Source organism: Impatiens glandulifera, chromosome 8 (genome assembly GCF_907164915.1).
Source record: "Impatiens glandulifera chromosome 8, dImpGla2.1, whole genome shotgun sequence".
Lineage (NCBI taxonomy): Eukaryota > Viridiplantae > Streptophyta > Magnoliopsida > Ericales > Balsaminaceae > Impatiens > Impatiens glandulifera.
This window is the reverse complement of record NC_061869.1, coordinates 13,680,136-13,698,568: the sequence shown is the minus strand read 5'-3', so window position 1 is coordinate 13,698,568 and position 18,433 is coordinate 13,680,136. Positions and strand designations below refer to the sequence as shown.

Here is an 18,433-nt window from a genome sequence, read left to right as displayed (position 1 = left end):
TTTATTTTTTTCTCTCAAACTCCAATTAAGATGCTTATATCAATACCAATACAATTCATAACTAAATTAATGCACTTCATCCTTCCTCTTTAAATTCTTTATTTAATATTGATTTTAAAATATAATTTAATTATTAATAAGAAATTAATAAACTCCCTTCTCAATGAAATAATATATACAATACATTCCCAACTTCAAAAGCCTTTCCCTGTAGGGTTTTACACTAGGGTTTTGCTTTCACTCCCGCGATCAATGGAAACGCCGCCTCAGAATCCCATTTCCAGTGGTTGACTTTTTACATTCGTTCTTGTCGTCTGAACAGATCATACACGGGGCAGAACGAGAGACAAGTTTAGATCCTGCTTCACAATGGAAGCACGTGTTGGTGTCTCCAGCCATGGAGCTGTTGTGGTGGATGGAAATGCCAGAAAGTTATTGCAGACACAGCAACATCTTCGGTCCGTCCAGCAGCCTTCCACTGTTCAGCCGCAATCGCATATAGGGACCGTGCCTCAGCTTCTGTCTGGAGGCATTGCTGGCGCGTTTAGCAAGACCTGCACTGCCCCTTTATCTCGTCTCACTATTCTCTTTCAGGTTAATGTTTTAATAACTAGGATTACTTCTTTATTAGCTCAGTTTATCTGTCTAATTATGCGTATTCACTACTTTTAATTCACCTGAGATTGGACCTTAGGAATTGAATATTTGGGATTTTGAAATGAAATCCGTTCATTGCTGTAGATATTTCCATGAGATGCATATCTTTCTGAAAAAATTGAAACTTTTATATTTGCTGATGAAAAAGAAACTACATATATATTGTATTGGATGTTCATTTGCTTAAATACAAGCTACCCTTGTGTCTCCTAGCTCAAAATTTTCCAATTTTCAGGTTCAAGGTATGCATTCTGATGCAACATCAGTAAGAAATGTTAGCATGTGTCGTGAGGCTCTACGAATAGTTAATGAAGAAGGGTTTCGAGCATTTTGGAAAGGCAATCTGGTTACAATTGTTCACCGCCTTCCATACTCTTCAGTCAATTTTTATTCTTACGAGCATTACAAAAGCGTACGTTATATAACCGTTCAAGAAGTTAAGTGAAAAAGAGATTTAAATCCATTTACTGATTTTTCCATACCAATGGTTTATCTTTTCTAGTTTTTGAAATCTGTACTCTGTACGGAAAACCATCGGAGAAATGCTGGGACAGATGCCTTGGTGCACTTTGTAGGCGGTGGAATGTCGGGAATGACATCTGCCTCTGTTACATATCCATTGGATCTTGTCAGAACTCGACTAGCTGCTCAGGTTAGTAAACATGTTTAAATTTATTACATGATATGCCTATATCTATTAAGCAACTAGTAGTTAAATCTTATGTGAGTTTGAATTGTGCAGAGAAATACAATGTACTATAAGGGCATGTGGCATGCACTTCATACTATTTGTAGAGAAGAAGGAGTTTTGGGTCTGTACAAAGGGCTTGGAGCAACTCTACTGGTAAAGAATTGATCTTAAATCTTTTATTTAAAGTTCTGTCGATCTGAAAAGTTGTCGCATGCAGGGGGTTGGACCCAGTATAGCAATAAGCTTTTCAGTGTATGAGTCCTTGAGATCTTATTGGCAGTCTATAAGGTGAGCTTTACAAGATGATTTATTTCCTTAGAAACTTTTTGGGTATTTCTGATCCCCCTTTTTTATTCTCGTTAACTAGGCCTCATGATTCGACCGTTGTGGTAAGCCTTGCATGTGGCAGTCTTTCGGGCATTGCATCGTCAACAGGTGCGTGATCCATGAATAAAAAATTATAATTAAATGACATATAAGCTAGAAATAACTCCTCGTAGGTCTAGATCTTCAACTTCAAGTGCTGCTCCCAATTGAGCACGTGACTTTATTGTTGTTTCCATCATTTAATGGCATTCATTTTTTTTTTACATTTTGATGTTTGTGATTGTGTCCTTAAGTGGTTGCTTTCACCTTCAGAAACACTCTAAGAGCTTACTCAATGTAGTTTTATTTAAAAAAAAGTGGATTATTTGTGTTATAAATGATGAAAATTTCTTTTGTATTTAATGTTTTAAAATGTTATAAAAAGTTAAGTATAGTCGATTGATGAATTGGTTGATGATGGATTGGAGGTTATTGAATTAAATCTAAATAACCCCTTCATCAGACAAGGCCTTAGGAGCCTGTTTGATCCTGGGTTATTTTTATTTTTTTTCAAAATAATCATCTATCACATGACACATCCTTTCAACCATCAGATCACTTCATTCACAAACTAAAATACCAAAATACCCTCAAATTATAAAATTTAGATTTTATATAAAGATAGGCATTTTTGTAATTTAAACCAAATAATCTGAACTAAGCTGCTTTTTTATCAAACATGATTTTAATTCCTTAACCTTTTAATAATCAATTAACCCACATCAAACATAGCTATTTAGCTAACAAATTTTATTAACTATTTTTTTTGCAAATAGCTAAACCCATTTAATCCAATGGAAATCTTTAGAATATATGATCTTAGGAGCTCCCACTCTCATTTTTCCTTCTCTATTTATTTATTTCTTAATATTGTGATTGCAGCAACATTCCCAATAGACCTTGTGAGAAGAAGAAAGCAGTTGGAAGGGGCTGGTGGTCAAGCTCGAATCTACAATACAAATTTTATATGGACACTTTGCCCATATATTCCGTGGTGAAGGCATGCGTGGATTTTACAGAGGAATTCTTCCCGAATACTATAAGGTTGTTCCTGGTGTGGGAATCGCTTTCATGACTTATGAAACTCTGAAGAAGCTTCTGTCAACTGAAAATGTCGCACCTTGACGGTAGTACCCTTCTCCCATGATTCTTTTGGCCCTGTGTCTCTCGTGTATCAGTTTTGTAGCAGCTCATTGTTACGGTTGGAAACCAAAATTTACTAGTGAGTAGGATTTGTTCAAGTTATTGGACACGGAAAACCCCCAGACGTGCATTGTTTCTTCGTGGGAGTTACTTTGTTATGTATAGGTTATAATAGTATACTACAAACCCCTGTTAGCAGTTATTAAAATACATCATTAAGGCTTTATTTCTTGTAAGTTTAACATGAGTTTTATTTTTGACAACCAGAGTAATCCATTAATTAAATAGTAACAACTCTTTTCATATTATGAGTAAATTTGTTTTTTTATTGAACAGACACCATATCATGACCCTCATTTCAACTCAATCAACTTTTAACAACCCTTTATCTCTATATAGCCATTTACAACAACAAATCAAATGTTCAAATATCACAGAAAAACTACAACTAAAAACAGAGAAAATCTCAAATATAGAATCTGAGATGAATGTTGATTGGATTGGATAGGATAATCAACAAACAGGTCACACTTACTATGTTGTCTGTCCTTCATAATGTTCAGTCCAACATACCTGATCAAAACCAAAGAACACAGTGATTTTGATTAGTTTCAAACATTATGCACTATTGTATGCCCTTAAAAATGAAGATTTTGTAGAACAAATACTTACCGACCCATCATCATGAGCGTTGCCTGAGGGTTAGTCCCTGGCGAAACCGTAAAAGTAGAACCATCGACCACTCTTAAAGACTTAACCCCGACCACCTTCAATCCACATCGACCACTTTCCCCACCACACAACCTCCATGATAATGCCATATCGTATTCACAGTTCTTCTACAGAATTCCCCCATTTCCACTCATCAAACAAATCATCCGGCAAAGAAGAACCTACATACCGAAATTCTCTCTGCCCATAACGAACTTCAAACTTGGAAATACTCCATTGCCCTGCTCTGAAGCACCCTCACCAATCTTTCTCGTCCCGTTTTATACATCTAGCCAGATCACTTGGATCGCTGAAGTAATTGAATCGGAACGACTGGGTTTGTTCTAACATTAGCCGATGCTAATCGTAATGACCCAATTGAAGATGGTCCAATTATCTTTTCCATTAGAGTTGCTATTGTGAAATAAAGAGGTAAATGTGATCTCATTATGGAATTAGCAGGGGATGAAAATGGAATTGTATTCGATGCTGCTTCTAGATACGCGCCGCAATCTGTATTCCAACCACCTGGATTAACGAATGTTCTAAAGGAAATGGAGATACAATTGAGATTCCATTTCGTGGGTTGTCATACATGTATTCTCCCAACGTATGGTGATGTACATTCACCGGAATCCCTAATGAAGAAAGGTAAGCTCTCGGTCCGATTCCACTCAAGAGAAGTAATTGTGGGGTGCCAAGAGCACCGGCGGAGAGGATGACTTCTCCGTTTTCCGCAGTCATCGCGCGATGGTAACCGCCTTTTTCGTCTCTGTAGATAACTCCTGTGGCAATTGGGTCCAACCAAGAAGTGTTGGATGAAGATGAGATTATGATTCTTTCCACGTTTGCATGTATAGCAACCTTGATATTTGAACTATTTGAGTAAGAAAGGAGATCAGCAGCACTATGGCGACGCCCATCGGTGTCGAAAGTAGTACCACCAATCTTAGTGCCAAATTACATGATTTAAGTTGAATCCATTATATGGGTGAAAACCAGCTTCAAGTAATGAATCCTCTAATCGCAGATTGCCAGTTTTTCAATTCAGGTCGGAAAACGATTTCATTCTCAACCCATTCATACGATTGATTAACCATACCGAAATCCCAATTGATACCGGATTTCTTAAAGAATTCTTGGTCTGCCGGCTGTAGAAACGGCGTTAATGGCGCTACTTCCACCAAGAACACGTCCACGTACGTTAGCTACTCCGTCTTCTGAAATGAAGGCCTGTGCTGGAGAAGATGGAGAATCGACGTCGATTAAGGTCATTAAGAACCCTTCTTGGTTCATTAAATTGGGTCTTCCGTAAGGAACTCCACCTCGTTCTAGTAAAGAACCTTGAATTGTTCCGATAATGTAGCTGCCAGTGGACAGCCGGCGGTACGCCTCCGACGATGATGTAATCGTAGTATTCTTCTGCTGGGATTTCGTGGCGTGAGGAGGAATGGTAGATCATTTGAAGAACCTGTAAAATTGAATTCAAGATATTAGGTTAAATGAATTGCAGAGAAGAATGAAAGATAAGTTTGTTAATATTACTCTTGTTCTAATTCCAACTGTGAGGTGCAGAGTAGTAAAATGGAGGAGGAATCATGAGGAAAGAAACCAGAGAAGAGAAATAGGGTTTCGCCATTACTAACCAAGTGGGTTAGCTTTCTTCAGTTCTTCAGTTATAATTACTAGAAACGGGAGGGAGATGCAATGGAAGTTTACGCGCCCCCTCCTCTTAATGCCTTGTTTGAGTTTTAAACTCATTTGTTTTTGTTGGGAAATTAAAGGAGAACTAGTATAAAAACCCATGGTCCCGTTTTTTAAACTCAAAACGCTTTAAGATGAAATCGAACCTGTAAACCATCTTAAAAATAAAAGTAAAATAAATATATTATAAATTTGTTTTTTAGTGGAGGTGGTGGGAATTTGGATTTCTTATTATCCCTAAGTTTTGTAAGGCCTATATAAGCAAATCCACTTCTAGCTTCACAAACAAGGGCTCACTCTTGATTTGCATTTTTCATGTGATCCCCATTTTGAATAAAGTATACAAAACTTATAATGTTATCCCAATGCATGTTATGCTTAAATTAATCTTATTATTAAAAATAATTATTTTTATTTTGATAATACAAAATTGGTTTATAAGCTAACTTGATATCAAAAGTGTATTATGAAAGGTTCGGGTCGATTCAAGTAAATTCTACCGCTGCGAGGATGGATAACAAAGGGCTGCACAACAACCACATGCTTCCAAACTTAAGTGGTTGATCAGAAGCCAACTTGACGAGATCTTGAGGTGGATGAGAATACGAGCTTAGTGAATCAAGAAAGTTGCCATTTCTCTCACGTAAGGGTGGTAATCTTCATAGCTCCAACTAGGTTAGGGTGTTTAGACCTTAGTCGGGTACCTACGATCAAATAGTCAAGAAAGATCCCTTACACTAGATATTCATAGAAGACACTAATAAAAATGAGTATTAGTAGGGGGAAAGCCGTCACTGAAAGACCCTAAAATCGTTACTGATAAATCTATAACGACATTTATTGCCGTTACCATTCGTTAAGAAACGAGCGTTACTGATATTATTCTATTATCAGTAACGGGTTTTGAAAATCGTTACTGAAATTCATATTAGTAACGACCTAAACAACCGTTACTGGTATAACATTAGTAAGGGTTTTTACCAAAGGTAAAACTGATACATATTAGTACGGGTTTCTTATGCTTAATACCGTTACTGATAATAGAATTAGTAACTGTTATTCTATTCTTAATACCGTTACTGATATGTTAATATAATAACGATTTTTTTATGTTTAATACCGTTACTGATATATAATAGTAACAGTTTTCTTATGCTTAATATCATTACTGATATCATATTAGTAACGGGTCTTCAAACTTAATACGTACTAAAAAATATAATCATTTTTTTGAATATTTATATTTGTACCTCTATAACTAATAATAATTATCAAATTTTCCAAAACCATTAATATAATCCAAAAACACAATCATCAATCCAAAAAAACACCATCATCAATCTAAAACCAAAATCATCAATCATCAATCCAATAAACCCTAAACTATAAACCAGAATCCAAAAAACCATAATCTAAATATCACTCAATCATCTCTTGTGGGAGGGGCAAGGGGACGTGGAGGGCGAGAGTTACTAGGATACAGGGATAATAAGAAGGCCATCTGCTCCCTCGTCTCGATCATATCATTCCGCATTTGATCACGCTCTTGTATTGATCGTTGTCTCTCCCTTTGTGTTTCTTCACGCTTCATTAGTGCTTTCTCGCGTTCTCTTCGTGATTGGAGTCTTTCAGCTTCACGCTCCTCTCGCATTTTTCGCATCTCCTCTTGTAAAGCTCGGTTTTACTCACGGATCTGTTGCGTGTCACTATGCAGAGTGCTAGAAGAACCCCCACAAGCATCTGCTCTAAAAGATGTAAGTGTCACACCGGAGCCCATACCGACGACTCGCCCATTACTGAAGATTTATATTAGTAACGATTTTATATAGCCGTTACTGATATCTTATTAACAGTAACGAATATGTTAAACCGCTACTGATAAAAATTATCAGTAAGGACGCTATAGAGCTATTACTAAACTTCGTTACCGAAGCCTCATTTTCACTATTAAGAAGTTATATGGTGCAATCGCGTAGTTTTATTTATTCGGACGTTTTTGCTCATTTGCTATTCTTCAACAAGATATCTTGACGGTCCACATTAAGACAATCTCTCCTCTCTCTTTGAGTTGTTTGGTCTCAGTCCAACTCATCTCTATTCATACATGGGTATGTTGAAATTACTGCATACTTACTTTTTCTTATGTCGATAATATTATATTCACAGTAAATTCGAAACTACACTTATCAAATATAATTGTTCAATTTAGAGAGGCCTTTTCCTTACATTATTTTTGGGTCTTACTGCATTTTGTTTTCGGGAGGTTTTTTCAAAATAATATTAATTTAAATTTTAATTTCTCAAATTAACTTATATAGTTGATCGATTCTTTCTCAAACTAACCTAGTTTATTATTCAAATTATGTTACTCTTTTTTTTAAACATTATTATTATTATTATAAAATTTAGAGATGAAATCAGAATTTAAAATTATAAATAGATATGATAATTAAGTATTTATACATTATTATATATATATTGGATTAACCATAAAACAACTATAGCTACTTATAGGATTTTATGCACCAATCGTGCTTACCAATACACTAAGCATATACACATTTACTTAATTATTTATTTATATTACACAAATAAATTATTATTATTTTAATTTATTTTCTTTCTCTGTTGTAATAAAGAAATTGAAGTGGAAGATAAAAAATGAAGATATTATTTTTTGCTTTATAGACAAGAAGGATAAAAAATTTCTCTAGATTGGATCCAATCTTGTTTGGTTCAAAGAGAAATAATAAATTTCAATGCTAGTTCAAATTTATTATTCAAATAGATATTAGTTAGTATAAAAATGATTTAATTAAAGTAAAGGGGGCCTTTATTTATCAACCTCAATTAATTAACAAATTGTTAGATAAACAACAAATTTAGTAAGAACTCAATAATATGGTCAATAAAATGTACACCTCCTTGTGTAGAATATTATCCCTATTTTATACAACTTGAACGCTAACTATTATTTGAAAATCAAAATTATAATAATCATGAATAAGGTTTATTCACCAGAAAATAACCAATCTAATTGACCGTGAGGCTCTAATTGATGGCATAGCCCCATATACACATTGTAAATTAACTGGTCTTTCAATTTATATGTGTACATATTCATAGTGTGCTTGCAGAAATACCTAAGTTGTTTGATAGTACACCATCCTAAGAATTCATCCAAGAATAAGAATAACCAATTAATGGCCATTTTCGGTTTGACACACTTCTTTCTCCCACAAAACGTGTAGTTTAAGAATTTCTGATTCATCCACTTTTCAGGGGCTTGTAGTGGCCATCAGTTTTGAACTCGAGGATATACCATCTTGATCTCTTCAAATTTTTCGCGAAGGTTAAATTTTATCTTATAAGGATACATTTCTTGCATTCAAAGATTCTCCTTAATTGTTAAGATATTTATCGATAAGATGTACTGACAAATACAATTATTGTTGAGCTTTTCGTGATTGGGGTTATTTAAAAAATTTAGAGAGAAAAAATAATAATTGTTGATAATTTTGAGGATGTATTAATTATTCTTGATAAAAATATTTAAAGAGTATGCTATTAATAAATAAAATAATTTCTTTTTCAAACCCTATCGTTAATCGTGGATAGTTAATCCTAAGTTCCTAGGGTTTAAGCCCGTCTAACTAATATTGACGATTTAAAAAAATTCTAAACATACTATTTTCTTAAAACAAAACACTCTAATTAAAAAAAGAGTAGTCTTACATACATAAAAAGAGTAGTCTTACATAAGAAAAGAGTAGTCTTAAAATCATATATTTTCTATGATTTTATGGGTTTTAAAATATATATATATATATAAATCTCTCGGTATTAACATCATCCTAAACATCAAGAAAAAATGTTAGATGAGGTTCAATATGGAGAGATTTAGATAAATCTCTCGGTCTCAATCCCAAAACACGAAAATAATTCTAAGTGTTAAAAGAGGTCAATAGGGAGAGATTATATAAATCTCTCGGTATTTGTACCTCATCTAAAAAACACGTAAAAATTTAAGTGTTGCTTGAGGTCAATAGAGAGATATTTATATAAATCTCTCGGTATTGACCCTATCCCATAACACAAAATAATTCTAAGTGTCGAATGATGTTAGTAGAGAGAGATTTATATAAATCTCTCGGTATTAACCTCATCCCAAAATACGAAAATAATTATAAGTGTTGGATGAGATCAATAGGGAGAGATTTATATAAATCTCTCGGTACTAACCTCATCCCAAAATAGAAACTAATTTATAAGAGTTGGATGAGGTCAATAGGGAGATATTTATATAAATCTCTCAGTATTGACCTCATCCCTAAAAAACTTAGATGATATAAATAGGTAGAGATTTATATAAATCTCTCGGTATTGACCTCATCCAAAAAACACGAAAATAATTCTAAGTGCTAGAAGAGGTCAATAGGGACGATATTTATATAAATCTCTTGGTATTGACTCATCCAAAAAGCACAAAAATAATTTTAAGTGTGGATGAGGTCAATAGGGAGAGATTTATTATAAATATCTCGGTATTGACCCCCCATCCCACAAAAACTAGATGATGTCAATAGGGAGAGCTTTATATAAATCTCTCAGTATGACCTCATCCCAAAAATACGAAAATAATTATAAGTGTTTAAAGAGGTCAATATGAAGAGATTTATATAAATCTCTTGGTATTGACCTCATCCAAAAAACACGAAAATAATTTAAGTGTTCGATGAGGTCTACTAGGGAAGAAAATTATATAAATCTCTCGGTATTGATCTCATTCTAAAACAGGTCAATATGGAGAGATTTATAGATCTCTCGGTATCAATTAAGGTCAATAGCGAGAGATTTGTATATCTCTCGATAAAACAACTTTATAATTTAGATTCAAACCCTTTCTTCCCCGATTACCCGATGCGCCCTCCCTATATTCTCCCGAGTTCTATACAGGAGATTGACGACCGCTGATGCACTACCGCCGATTCTCCTCTCGCCGCTGACGACGACCGACACGATCTCTTTTCGCTGCCGCCACTTTGAGCTCCTCGCGCTGATGCTTCCTGCCCTTCGTTTCTCTCCTCTCCACTGTCGCTGTTTTCAAGGTTAGTTTAGTTATATTATTGTTAGATTTATGTAGATTTAAGTTAGATTTTGTTATATTTTATGTTATATTTTGTTAGAATTTATGCTAGATTTTCACTATGATTGATTAATTAGGGTTTGCTTTTGATTTTGAATCTGATGCTTCATTAATGATGATTTAAGGTTTTATTTAATTTGAAGATATGTTTGATTTGTGAGTATAATTAGGGTATTAGTGGTATGTTGACCTGATTAATTAGAGTATTATACTTGATTGATTAGGGTATACTTATGGTATGTGTGTACAGGATGAATCGTGGTCGCGGGGATAATTGGAATGAGTTTACGGCAACTCCAAAGAAACTAAAAAAGTAATTACAAAACCTTCTCGCACAAGCAGATGACCTTTACGATCCGAGGAGACTCTTCCAATGACACAATGTATGTTGTGGACCATTAACTAGTGCTAGCCCACATGTGGAACAAATGAGAATGAGGATGAAGATTTTATTGAGTGTACATTTCCGGGACTGTAGGAATGCGGGAAAGGGATACACAAATGGAGAAATTTAAACAAAAAATTGCATACATAATGACAATGTTTCCACCCCTAGTTAGTATATTGTATTTCTTTTTTGAAACATTTGTAAACGTTTTGGTGGTTTAGAATTTTAGAAATATAATGATATTTTTGTTTATGAATGGTATGTATATTTTTTGGTTTGACTAATAACAGGGTTTGGTTGCGTAAAAAATGGACCGACCTATTTGAGTAATTTTCAATGACAATACCGAGAGATAATAAATCATCTCTCGATATTTCACACCGAGAGAAATACCGAGAGATAATAAAATAACTTTCGGTATTTTCTCTTGGGGTAATACCGAGCGATTTCGATAACCTTCGGTATTTTCTCTTGGGGGGAAATACCGAGGAGATAATCTAAAATCCTTCTATATTTCCTCTTGGGGAAAATACCGAGAAAATTTTGAATTAACCTTCGGTATTTTCTCTTGGGGGCAATACCGAAAGATTTTTGAATAACCTTTGGTATTTTTTCTTGGGGAAATACGAGAGATTTTCAAAACCTTCATTATTTCCTATGGGGAAATACCGAGAGATTTATAAATCTCTTGGGAAAACTAAAAAGATTTACCGAAAGTCGCTATACTGTCGAATGCTGACAGTTTTTTAATCTTTGACATTTGAGTTATACCGACAGATATATGGTCAATACCGACAATTTTTACTCTCGGTAATGATCCTTTTTTTTAAACTAGTGTTTGGGTTTCCAGCCAAAAGTTTGGATTTCTCAGGTTGAAATTACTGTAATCCTCTATAAACACAGTCGAAAGAAACCTAAAGAAATTGGAAAAGTGAATTTAGAACCAATTCAAGAAGAAAACCTTATCATTTTTGTGATGATATATGCTCAAACCTCAACATATAATCCATTCTCAGCAATATGACCTTTTCCTTCCTCTAGATCATAATATTCAGTCCATCCGCTGTTGTAATATCAACCAATTTGTCAGTTCTAACTATCTATACCAGTCTTGTTGGAGAAAATCAAATAATAACACCTATTTAGCAATCCAGAAATAGACAAACTACAACAAAGGCCTAACAATTCTTTTTCTCCCTTTTATATAATCAAATAGGCAGCCACTTCAATTGAGCATCAAACAATCAAACAATCAAAGAACAGAGAGCAAGACACCAAGATTTTACATGGAAAACCCAAATTAGGTAAAACCACGGGTACACTTCGGCCACTTAAATCATCCACTATAACAATGTGTATACAATGTTGTCAATACAAGCCTAGAGACAATATAATAAAAAGTATCAATTAACCTCATCCTAACTTGTCATTCACATACATTATCATCATCACTAAAGATGGCGAACCAAATGGAGAAGGGATAAAAGAAATTAGAAGAACTTGCTGCTCTTAAATGGAGGAATTGCTGCTTCAATAGAGGAAGAGGGAGAGAAAAACTAATCAACTGCTGTTTTTTTTTTCTTTAATTAAATATGCTCTAATGGGGCTTTATTAATTTGTCAGGGCCCAACTGCCAAATGAGCTGACCCAACAAGTCTATACTTATACTTCATTGATTACAGCTTCATATCATTACTGAAATAGCTTAAATATGGAATTCAATGGATCTAATTCCTATTCCTTAGCCTAGCTACACTTACTAAGATTAATCAATGCACCACATAATTATTATAGCAATTCATTACATGATTCTAGATCATAATATTTCATCCCATCCGCTGTTCTAATATTAACAGTGAGTTGTATAGCCACACCTAGAGCTCCTTTTAAAAAAATAAAAAAAATTTCTAAGTGTTGGTGTTTTTCTAGAGGGGAAATTCTCGATATATTTAGACTAAATATGTCAATTTTAGCCTTCTTCACTAATTTCTTTCCCCTTCCTAAGTGATGTTTTAGTTTCTAAGTATATATGGATCTTGCTTAATATCTAAGGCATATGAATTGTGTGTCAATTTCCAAGTATATAGGGATGTGTTTTAGTTTCTAAGTATAAAGAATGAATAAATTAAGGTTTGTGTTTTTTTACAATTAGGATGTGTGTGTATGATTTGTGTTTGAATGTATAGGGGTTGTGTGTAATTTTTAAGTATAGGCTTAAATCTGATTAATTATTAAATTTGAAGTATGAAATACCGAAAGTTTTGAATTAAATCCTTCGATATTTAAGGGCAATACCTAAAAATGACTCAATTATTTCAGTATTGGCCCCTTCCCAACACTTAGAAAATTTTTGGATAATTAAGCTCAAAGCCGAAAGAAATTTGGCCCAAAATGCCGAAAGATTTTCCCCAATTCTCTCGGTAATGGCCTTCTTCACAAATTTACTTTCCCTTTTCTAAGTGGTATTTTAGTTTCTAAGTATATGGATCTTGTTTAATTTTCTAAGCATATGAATTGTGTTTCAATTTCCAAATATAGGATTGTGAATTATTTTACAAGTATATATGTTTGTGTTTTATTATACAAGAATGTATAAAGGTTTTTTTTTTGGGAAGAAAAAAATGTAAAAAGGGTTGTGTTTGATTATAATTAGGATGTGTGTGTATGGTTTGTCTTTAGATGTGTAGGGGTTGTATTTAATTTTTAAGTATAGGACTGTGTTTAGTTTCTTAAGGATTAAATATAATCAGGCTTAAATATAATTAATTATTAAATTTGTAGGATGAAATATCAAGAGTTTTGAATTAAATCTTTCGGTATTTAAGGGAAATGCCGAAAACAATTCTCAATTCTTTCGGTATTGACCCCTTCCTAACACTCATAAAATTTATGGGTAATTAAGCCAAAGCTGAAAGAAATAGGAAATTTGGTCGGTTTTGGCTCAAAAATACCTAAATATTTTCCCCAATTCTCCGGGGTAATGGCCTTCTTCACTAATTTATTTTCCATTTTTAAAGTAGTGTTTTAGTTTCTAAGTATATGAATCTTGTTTAATTATATAGACATATGAATTGTGTGTCAATTTCTAAGTATACCGATTGTGATTAATTTTAAAAGTATAGGTTAGTGTTTGATTATAAAAGGATGTATACAAATTTGTGTTTGATTATAATTAGGATGTGTTTGTATGGTTTGTGTTTGGATGTGTAGGGTTTGTGTTTAATTTTTAAGTATATAGGATTGTGTTTAGTTTCTTAAGGATAAAATATAATTAGGCTTCAGTCTGATTAATTTTTAAATTTTAAGGGATGAAATATCGAAAGTTTTGAATTAAATATTTTGGTATTTAAGGCCAATGCAGAAAGAATTGTGGCCCCTTCCCAACACTTTAATTTTTTTTGGGTAATTAAGACCAAAGCCGACAAAAATAGGTAAATCTTTCTGTTTTTGCACCAAATACGGAAAGATTTTCTCAAATTTTGTCGGTGTTAACCTCTTCTCTATTTTCTTTTCCCTTTTTAAGTGGTATTTTAGTTTCTAAATATATGAATCTTGTTTAATTATCTAAACATATGAATTGTGTATCAATTTCTAAGTATAGGGATTGTGATTGATTTACAAGTATAAGTTTGTGTTTTATTATAGATGTATAAAAGTTTGTATTTGATAATAATTAGGGTGTGTGTGGTTTATGTTTGGATGTGTACGGGTTGTATTTAATTTAAAGTATAAGATTGTGTTTAATTTTTAAAGATAGAATATAATCAGACTTAAATTTGATTAATTATTAAATTTGAAAGACGAAATATCGAAAGTATAAATTAATCTGTTACAATTTTCTCGCTATCCCCTCACAAGAGAGGGGGCAAAACTGTAATTAAAAAAATTAATTTATTACAATTTTGTCCATTGTAAGAGGATACATGGGGAGCTAAGAAAAATGGTAAGAAAGGATTCTAATGGTTAAATAATGTCACGTTTTTTCATCTAGTTATTCTAAATTTTTATTTAATTTTACTTTTATCTTTATTTTATCTCGATATATTAATTTCTCACCGTTTTATAAATATTCCTCATTAAAGTACATTCATGCTTGATTTTGTTTTATTTATTATTAAATAAGTATGAAATATTTCCTCATTCATTTTAAAAATTAATTCATTTAGTTATATATTTTATTTTTCAACTTTCTAAAATTATTTTTATTTTTGTTTTTTTTTATTTAATTATATATTTTATTAAGCTGTGTATATGTTTTTGCTTATTTAAAAAATTATAACAACAATTATTAATTAATGGTACCTGTTGTAGATGATGGCTAGGGAAGAATACACGTAAAGAACATCAATATTTATAGGCATTAAGGTTTACGCATAAATCCCAAACAAGCCTTATCAACATCTTTTCTTATAGAAATATCAAAAATATTTGAAATCATTTTCTATTTAGGAATTTTTATAAAATGGTTGAGGTTCCAAAATTATAAAAGTACTTTTGGAATTTTAAAAAATGTAAACCAAATAGGCCTTAGGACTGGTGTCTTAGGTTCATTTTATCGATTGGGGCTAAAAAGCCATTGGTCCTGGTCGGGGACCCCTCGGTCTGGGTTTAGGATCCTCGGTTGGGGTGTGGAAGTCCCTCAGTCAAGGTGCTAGGGTGATTTCAGTCCTGGCCATAATTCTCGTTCGGGTGCTAGAATTCTCGGTCGGAAGCCTCGGTCCTAAGTCGAAGTCATCAGTCACGTGTCATGTGTTTGGGAGTACTTGGTTGGGTGCGAAACTCCTTGGTCCTAGGTTCGAATTCTCGGTCGAACACTTTGGTCCTAGGTGGAAGTCATCGATCCTAGGTTCAGGAGTTCTCGGTCGGGTGCGAGACTCCCTCAATCATAGTTCTGACTTCTCGGTCAAATGTCTTAGTCCTAAGTAGAGATCAATTGGTTCTAGGTTTGGGAGTTCTCGGTGGGAGATGAGACTCCTCGGTCCTAGATTCGATTTCTCGATTGGAGTGTAAAAAGCATCGGTTGGACATCATCGGTACACTAGATGAAGAACATCGATACGAACCTCTCGGTCCTAGTTGAAAAGACTCGTTCGGTATTTCAGTCCAGGCTAGATTTACTAGATCGGACTTCTCGGTCTTGACCAAGATCCTTGGTCGGACCTCTCCGGTCTTGAACTAAAGATCATCGGTCGAATCTCTCGGTCCTAGTCAGACTTGTTATCCTCAAAAACATCAAAATTTAAGGTTTTGCAATTGTAATGGAGGCTTGGATATTTTTATCCAAGGGCTTGGGTAGTTTTCACAAAGCTCTCAAGAACATTAAAATCATCATCCCAATGTATCAATTCGACCTAGGTGATGATCAATTTGTTCAATATAATTTATGGCCAAAATCGAGTTTTCGTTTTTAAAGTTGTTTTGAAGTATAAGGAGTTTGTCAATAACTTTCTTATACTTCTATAGTAGATTGATAATAAAACATGAACACTGACTGTTTATTGGATCAATTGAAGAACTCAAAAATTTCATTTATTTTGAAATTTTTGATTATGATCAACATGATTGGGATGGATCAAACATTATCCAAATAGTTGTCTAACATCATTAAAAACATATTAAAAAGCTTTTTAAGCTGCTGTTCATGAGGATTAACAAAGAACAAAAAAAACCCATTTTTTTTATCTTTTTATAATTCAAATTTGGGAATTTTTGTTTGAGATTGATTGATCGATCTTGGCTTTCATAGAAAGCTAATAAATTATCCTAAGATCATTTTCCAATTATCAAATTCAAGAAACATACATCATACAAGCTTATGAAAATTGAAATATAAAATTTCAATTTCAAAGTGGAAGTATGAATTAAAGGATGATTGGAAGTTTACCAAGTGTTGGAGAACACACCTTAGACCTTAAGGAAGCTTTCTAGATGTCTGTAATCCAAATTTTAAGGCTTTACACGAAAATTTAAAAAAATCAAAGCTTGTAGCTTCAATTGTGGATTTTCTAAAACTTTGATTCGTGGCTTAAGATGATCTCTCTTTTAGAATTGTTAAATAGCCTCCCGATGTCGGTTGAGGCAGGAAAGTGGCTTGAGTTAGTCAAAAGTCATTAATGACATTTTGGCTATTCTTCCAACTAGTTACCAGAATAGGCATCATTGATGCCTATAGTGTAGGAAAAAGGATCATTTCAGCTTTTGAATGAAGCCAAATCATCTAGAAACGAAAGAGTTCTATCTTTGAAAAATCAAAATATGGCTACTGTTCTTGATCCCTCCAATGATCGCGACGAAGACGAAAGCCGCAAAACGAAACGATGTCATTTCCGACGAAAATGCAGACACGAAGCAGTCTGTTAGCGTTCTGCCAACGTTCTGTCGCGTTCCAGGCACTCTATTACGTTTCAGCTAATGGGATGTTAGTTATTCGTATGCGGTGCAGAAGCGTGTTTCATTCACTACAGCGGGCGACACTAGTGACTCTTAGGTGTACGATGAAAATTCAACGCCCATCCGATGGATGTGGTTTCAGCTGTAACCATTATTTTGAATTTCGGCTACACCCGATTGTAAATTTAATTTTATTTAAAACCTTAAGGGTTTGTTGAAATTAATATTTCTTTTAACCCTTTTGGTTTATTTGTAAATCTTTAAAATATAAAAAATATTTAAAATAAATATGAAAAATATTTGCCAATTTTTTTACGTTAAATAAATAATTTTTGGGGATAAAATGAGTACCACATTTCATCATAAATTCTTTATTTAATCTCTTTAATTTTTCAAAAATTATTTTGAGATAAAATAAGTATAACATTTATCCCAAATAATTTTATTTACTTTCTTTGGACATTTTCCTTAATTAATTAGGTTTTAATTATCACAATCTTTAATTTAATTAATTTTTTAATTATAATTTGATATTGTGGTTAATTATTTTGATTTTATTTATAAAAAATAATTATAATTATATTAATATTTATAAATTGGTTAGGTAGATTTTTAATGCTTATAAGAATGATTTAATTGAAATGAAACTTAAAATTAAAAAATAAAATAAAAATTGTGAATTATTGTAATTTTGTTGATATTTTATAACTATTTATTAATTTATATAAATATATTTATAAAAATAAGTCTATAAAATTTAATAAATAATTGTAATACATATATTATATTATATTTAAATATTAAATAAATATAATTAACTGTAATATATATTGATATATAAAATAATTGATAAATATTTATTATTTTAATTATAATTTTATATAGTTGTACATTTATTTTTATATAACATATTATGTAATTATTGTTAAATATAAATAAAAATTATGTTATATTGTATTAAAAATTAATAATTATATTAAGTTACATATTATTAAATAAAAAGAAGTTTAATAAAAATAAATTAAAAAGTAGAAAAATAAAATAATAAAAATATTTAAATAAAAAATATTAACTAATTGTGTTAAGTTTTAAAGTGAGTGATAGTAGTATTTCAAATTATTATTATTAATAGTGTTTTGGAGAAAAATTAGACACTATATTTTAAGTATTTTAAGGAGTAATATAAAAATTTGTATAGAATTTAATAGTAAAAATATAATTACCTCTATATATTTTG

General features: G+C 32.4%; 2 protein-coding genes across 2 annotated transcripts; one reads left to right on the top strand and one right to left on the bottom strand.

Moving 5' to 3' along the window:
- The first annotated feature begins 208 nt into the window (after positions 1-208).
- Positions 209-3,160, top strand: LOC124912403 (mitochondrial substrate carrier family protein B-like). The gene is given in 8 exon segments (XM_047453017.1): positions 209-594; positions 893-1,069; positions 1,160-1,309; positions 1,400-1,501; positions 1,566-1,636; positions 1,716-1,783; positions 2,597-2,676; positions 2,678-3,160. Coding segments are annotated over 8 exon segments (1,035 nt in total). The 5' UTR covers positions 209-369; the 3' UTR covers positions 2,840-3,160.
- Positions 3,009-6,923, bottom strand: LOC124913030 ((R)-mandelonitrile lyase-like). The gene is given in 16 exon segments (XM_047453656.1): positions 3,009-3,430; positions 3,530-3,629; positions 3,632-3,718; positions 3,721-3,787; positions 3,789-3,824; positions 3,826-3,849; positions 3,851-3,895; positions 3,897-4,087; positions 4,090-4,525; positions 4,527-4,586; positions 4,588-4,729; positions 4,731-4,908; positions 4,911-4,958; positions 4,961-5,039; positions 6,604-6,655; positions 6,754-6,923. Coding segments are annotated over 16 exon segments (1,857 nt in total). The 3' UTR covers positions 3,009-3,288.
- Positions 6,924-18,433: the final 11,510 nt, after the last annotated feature.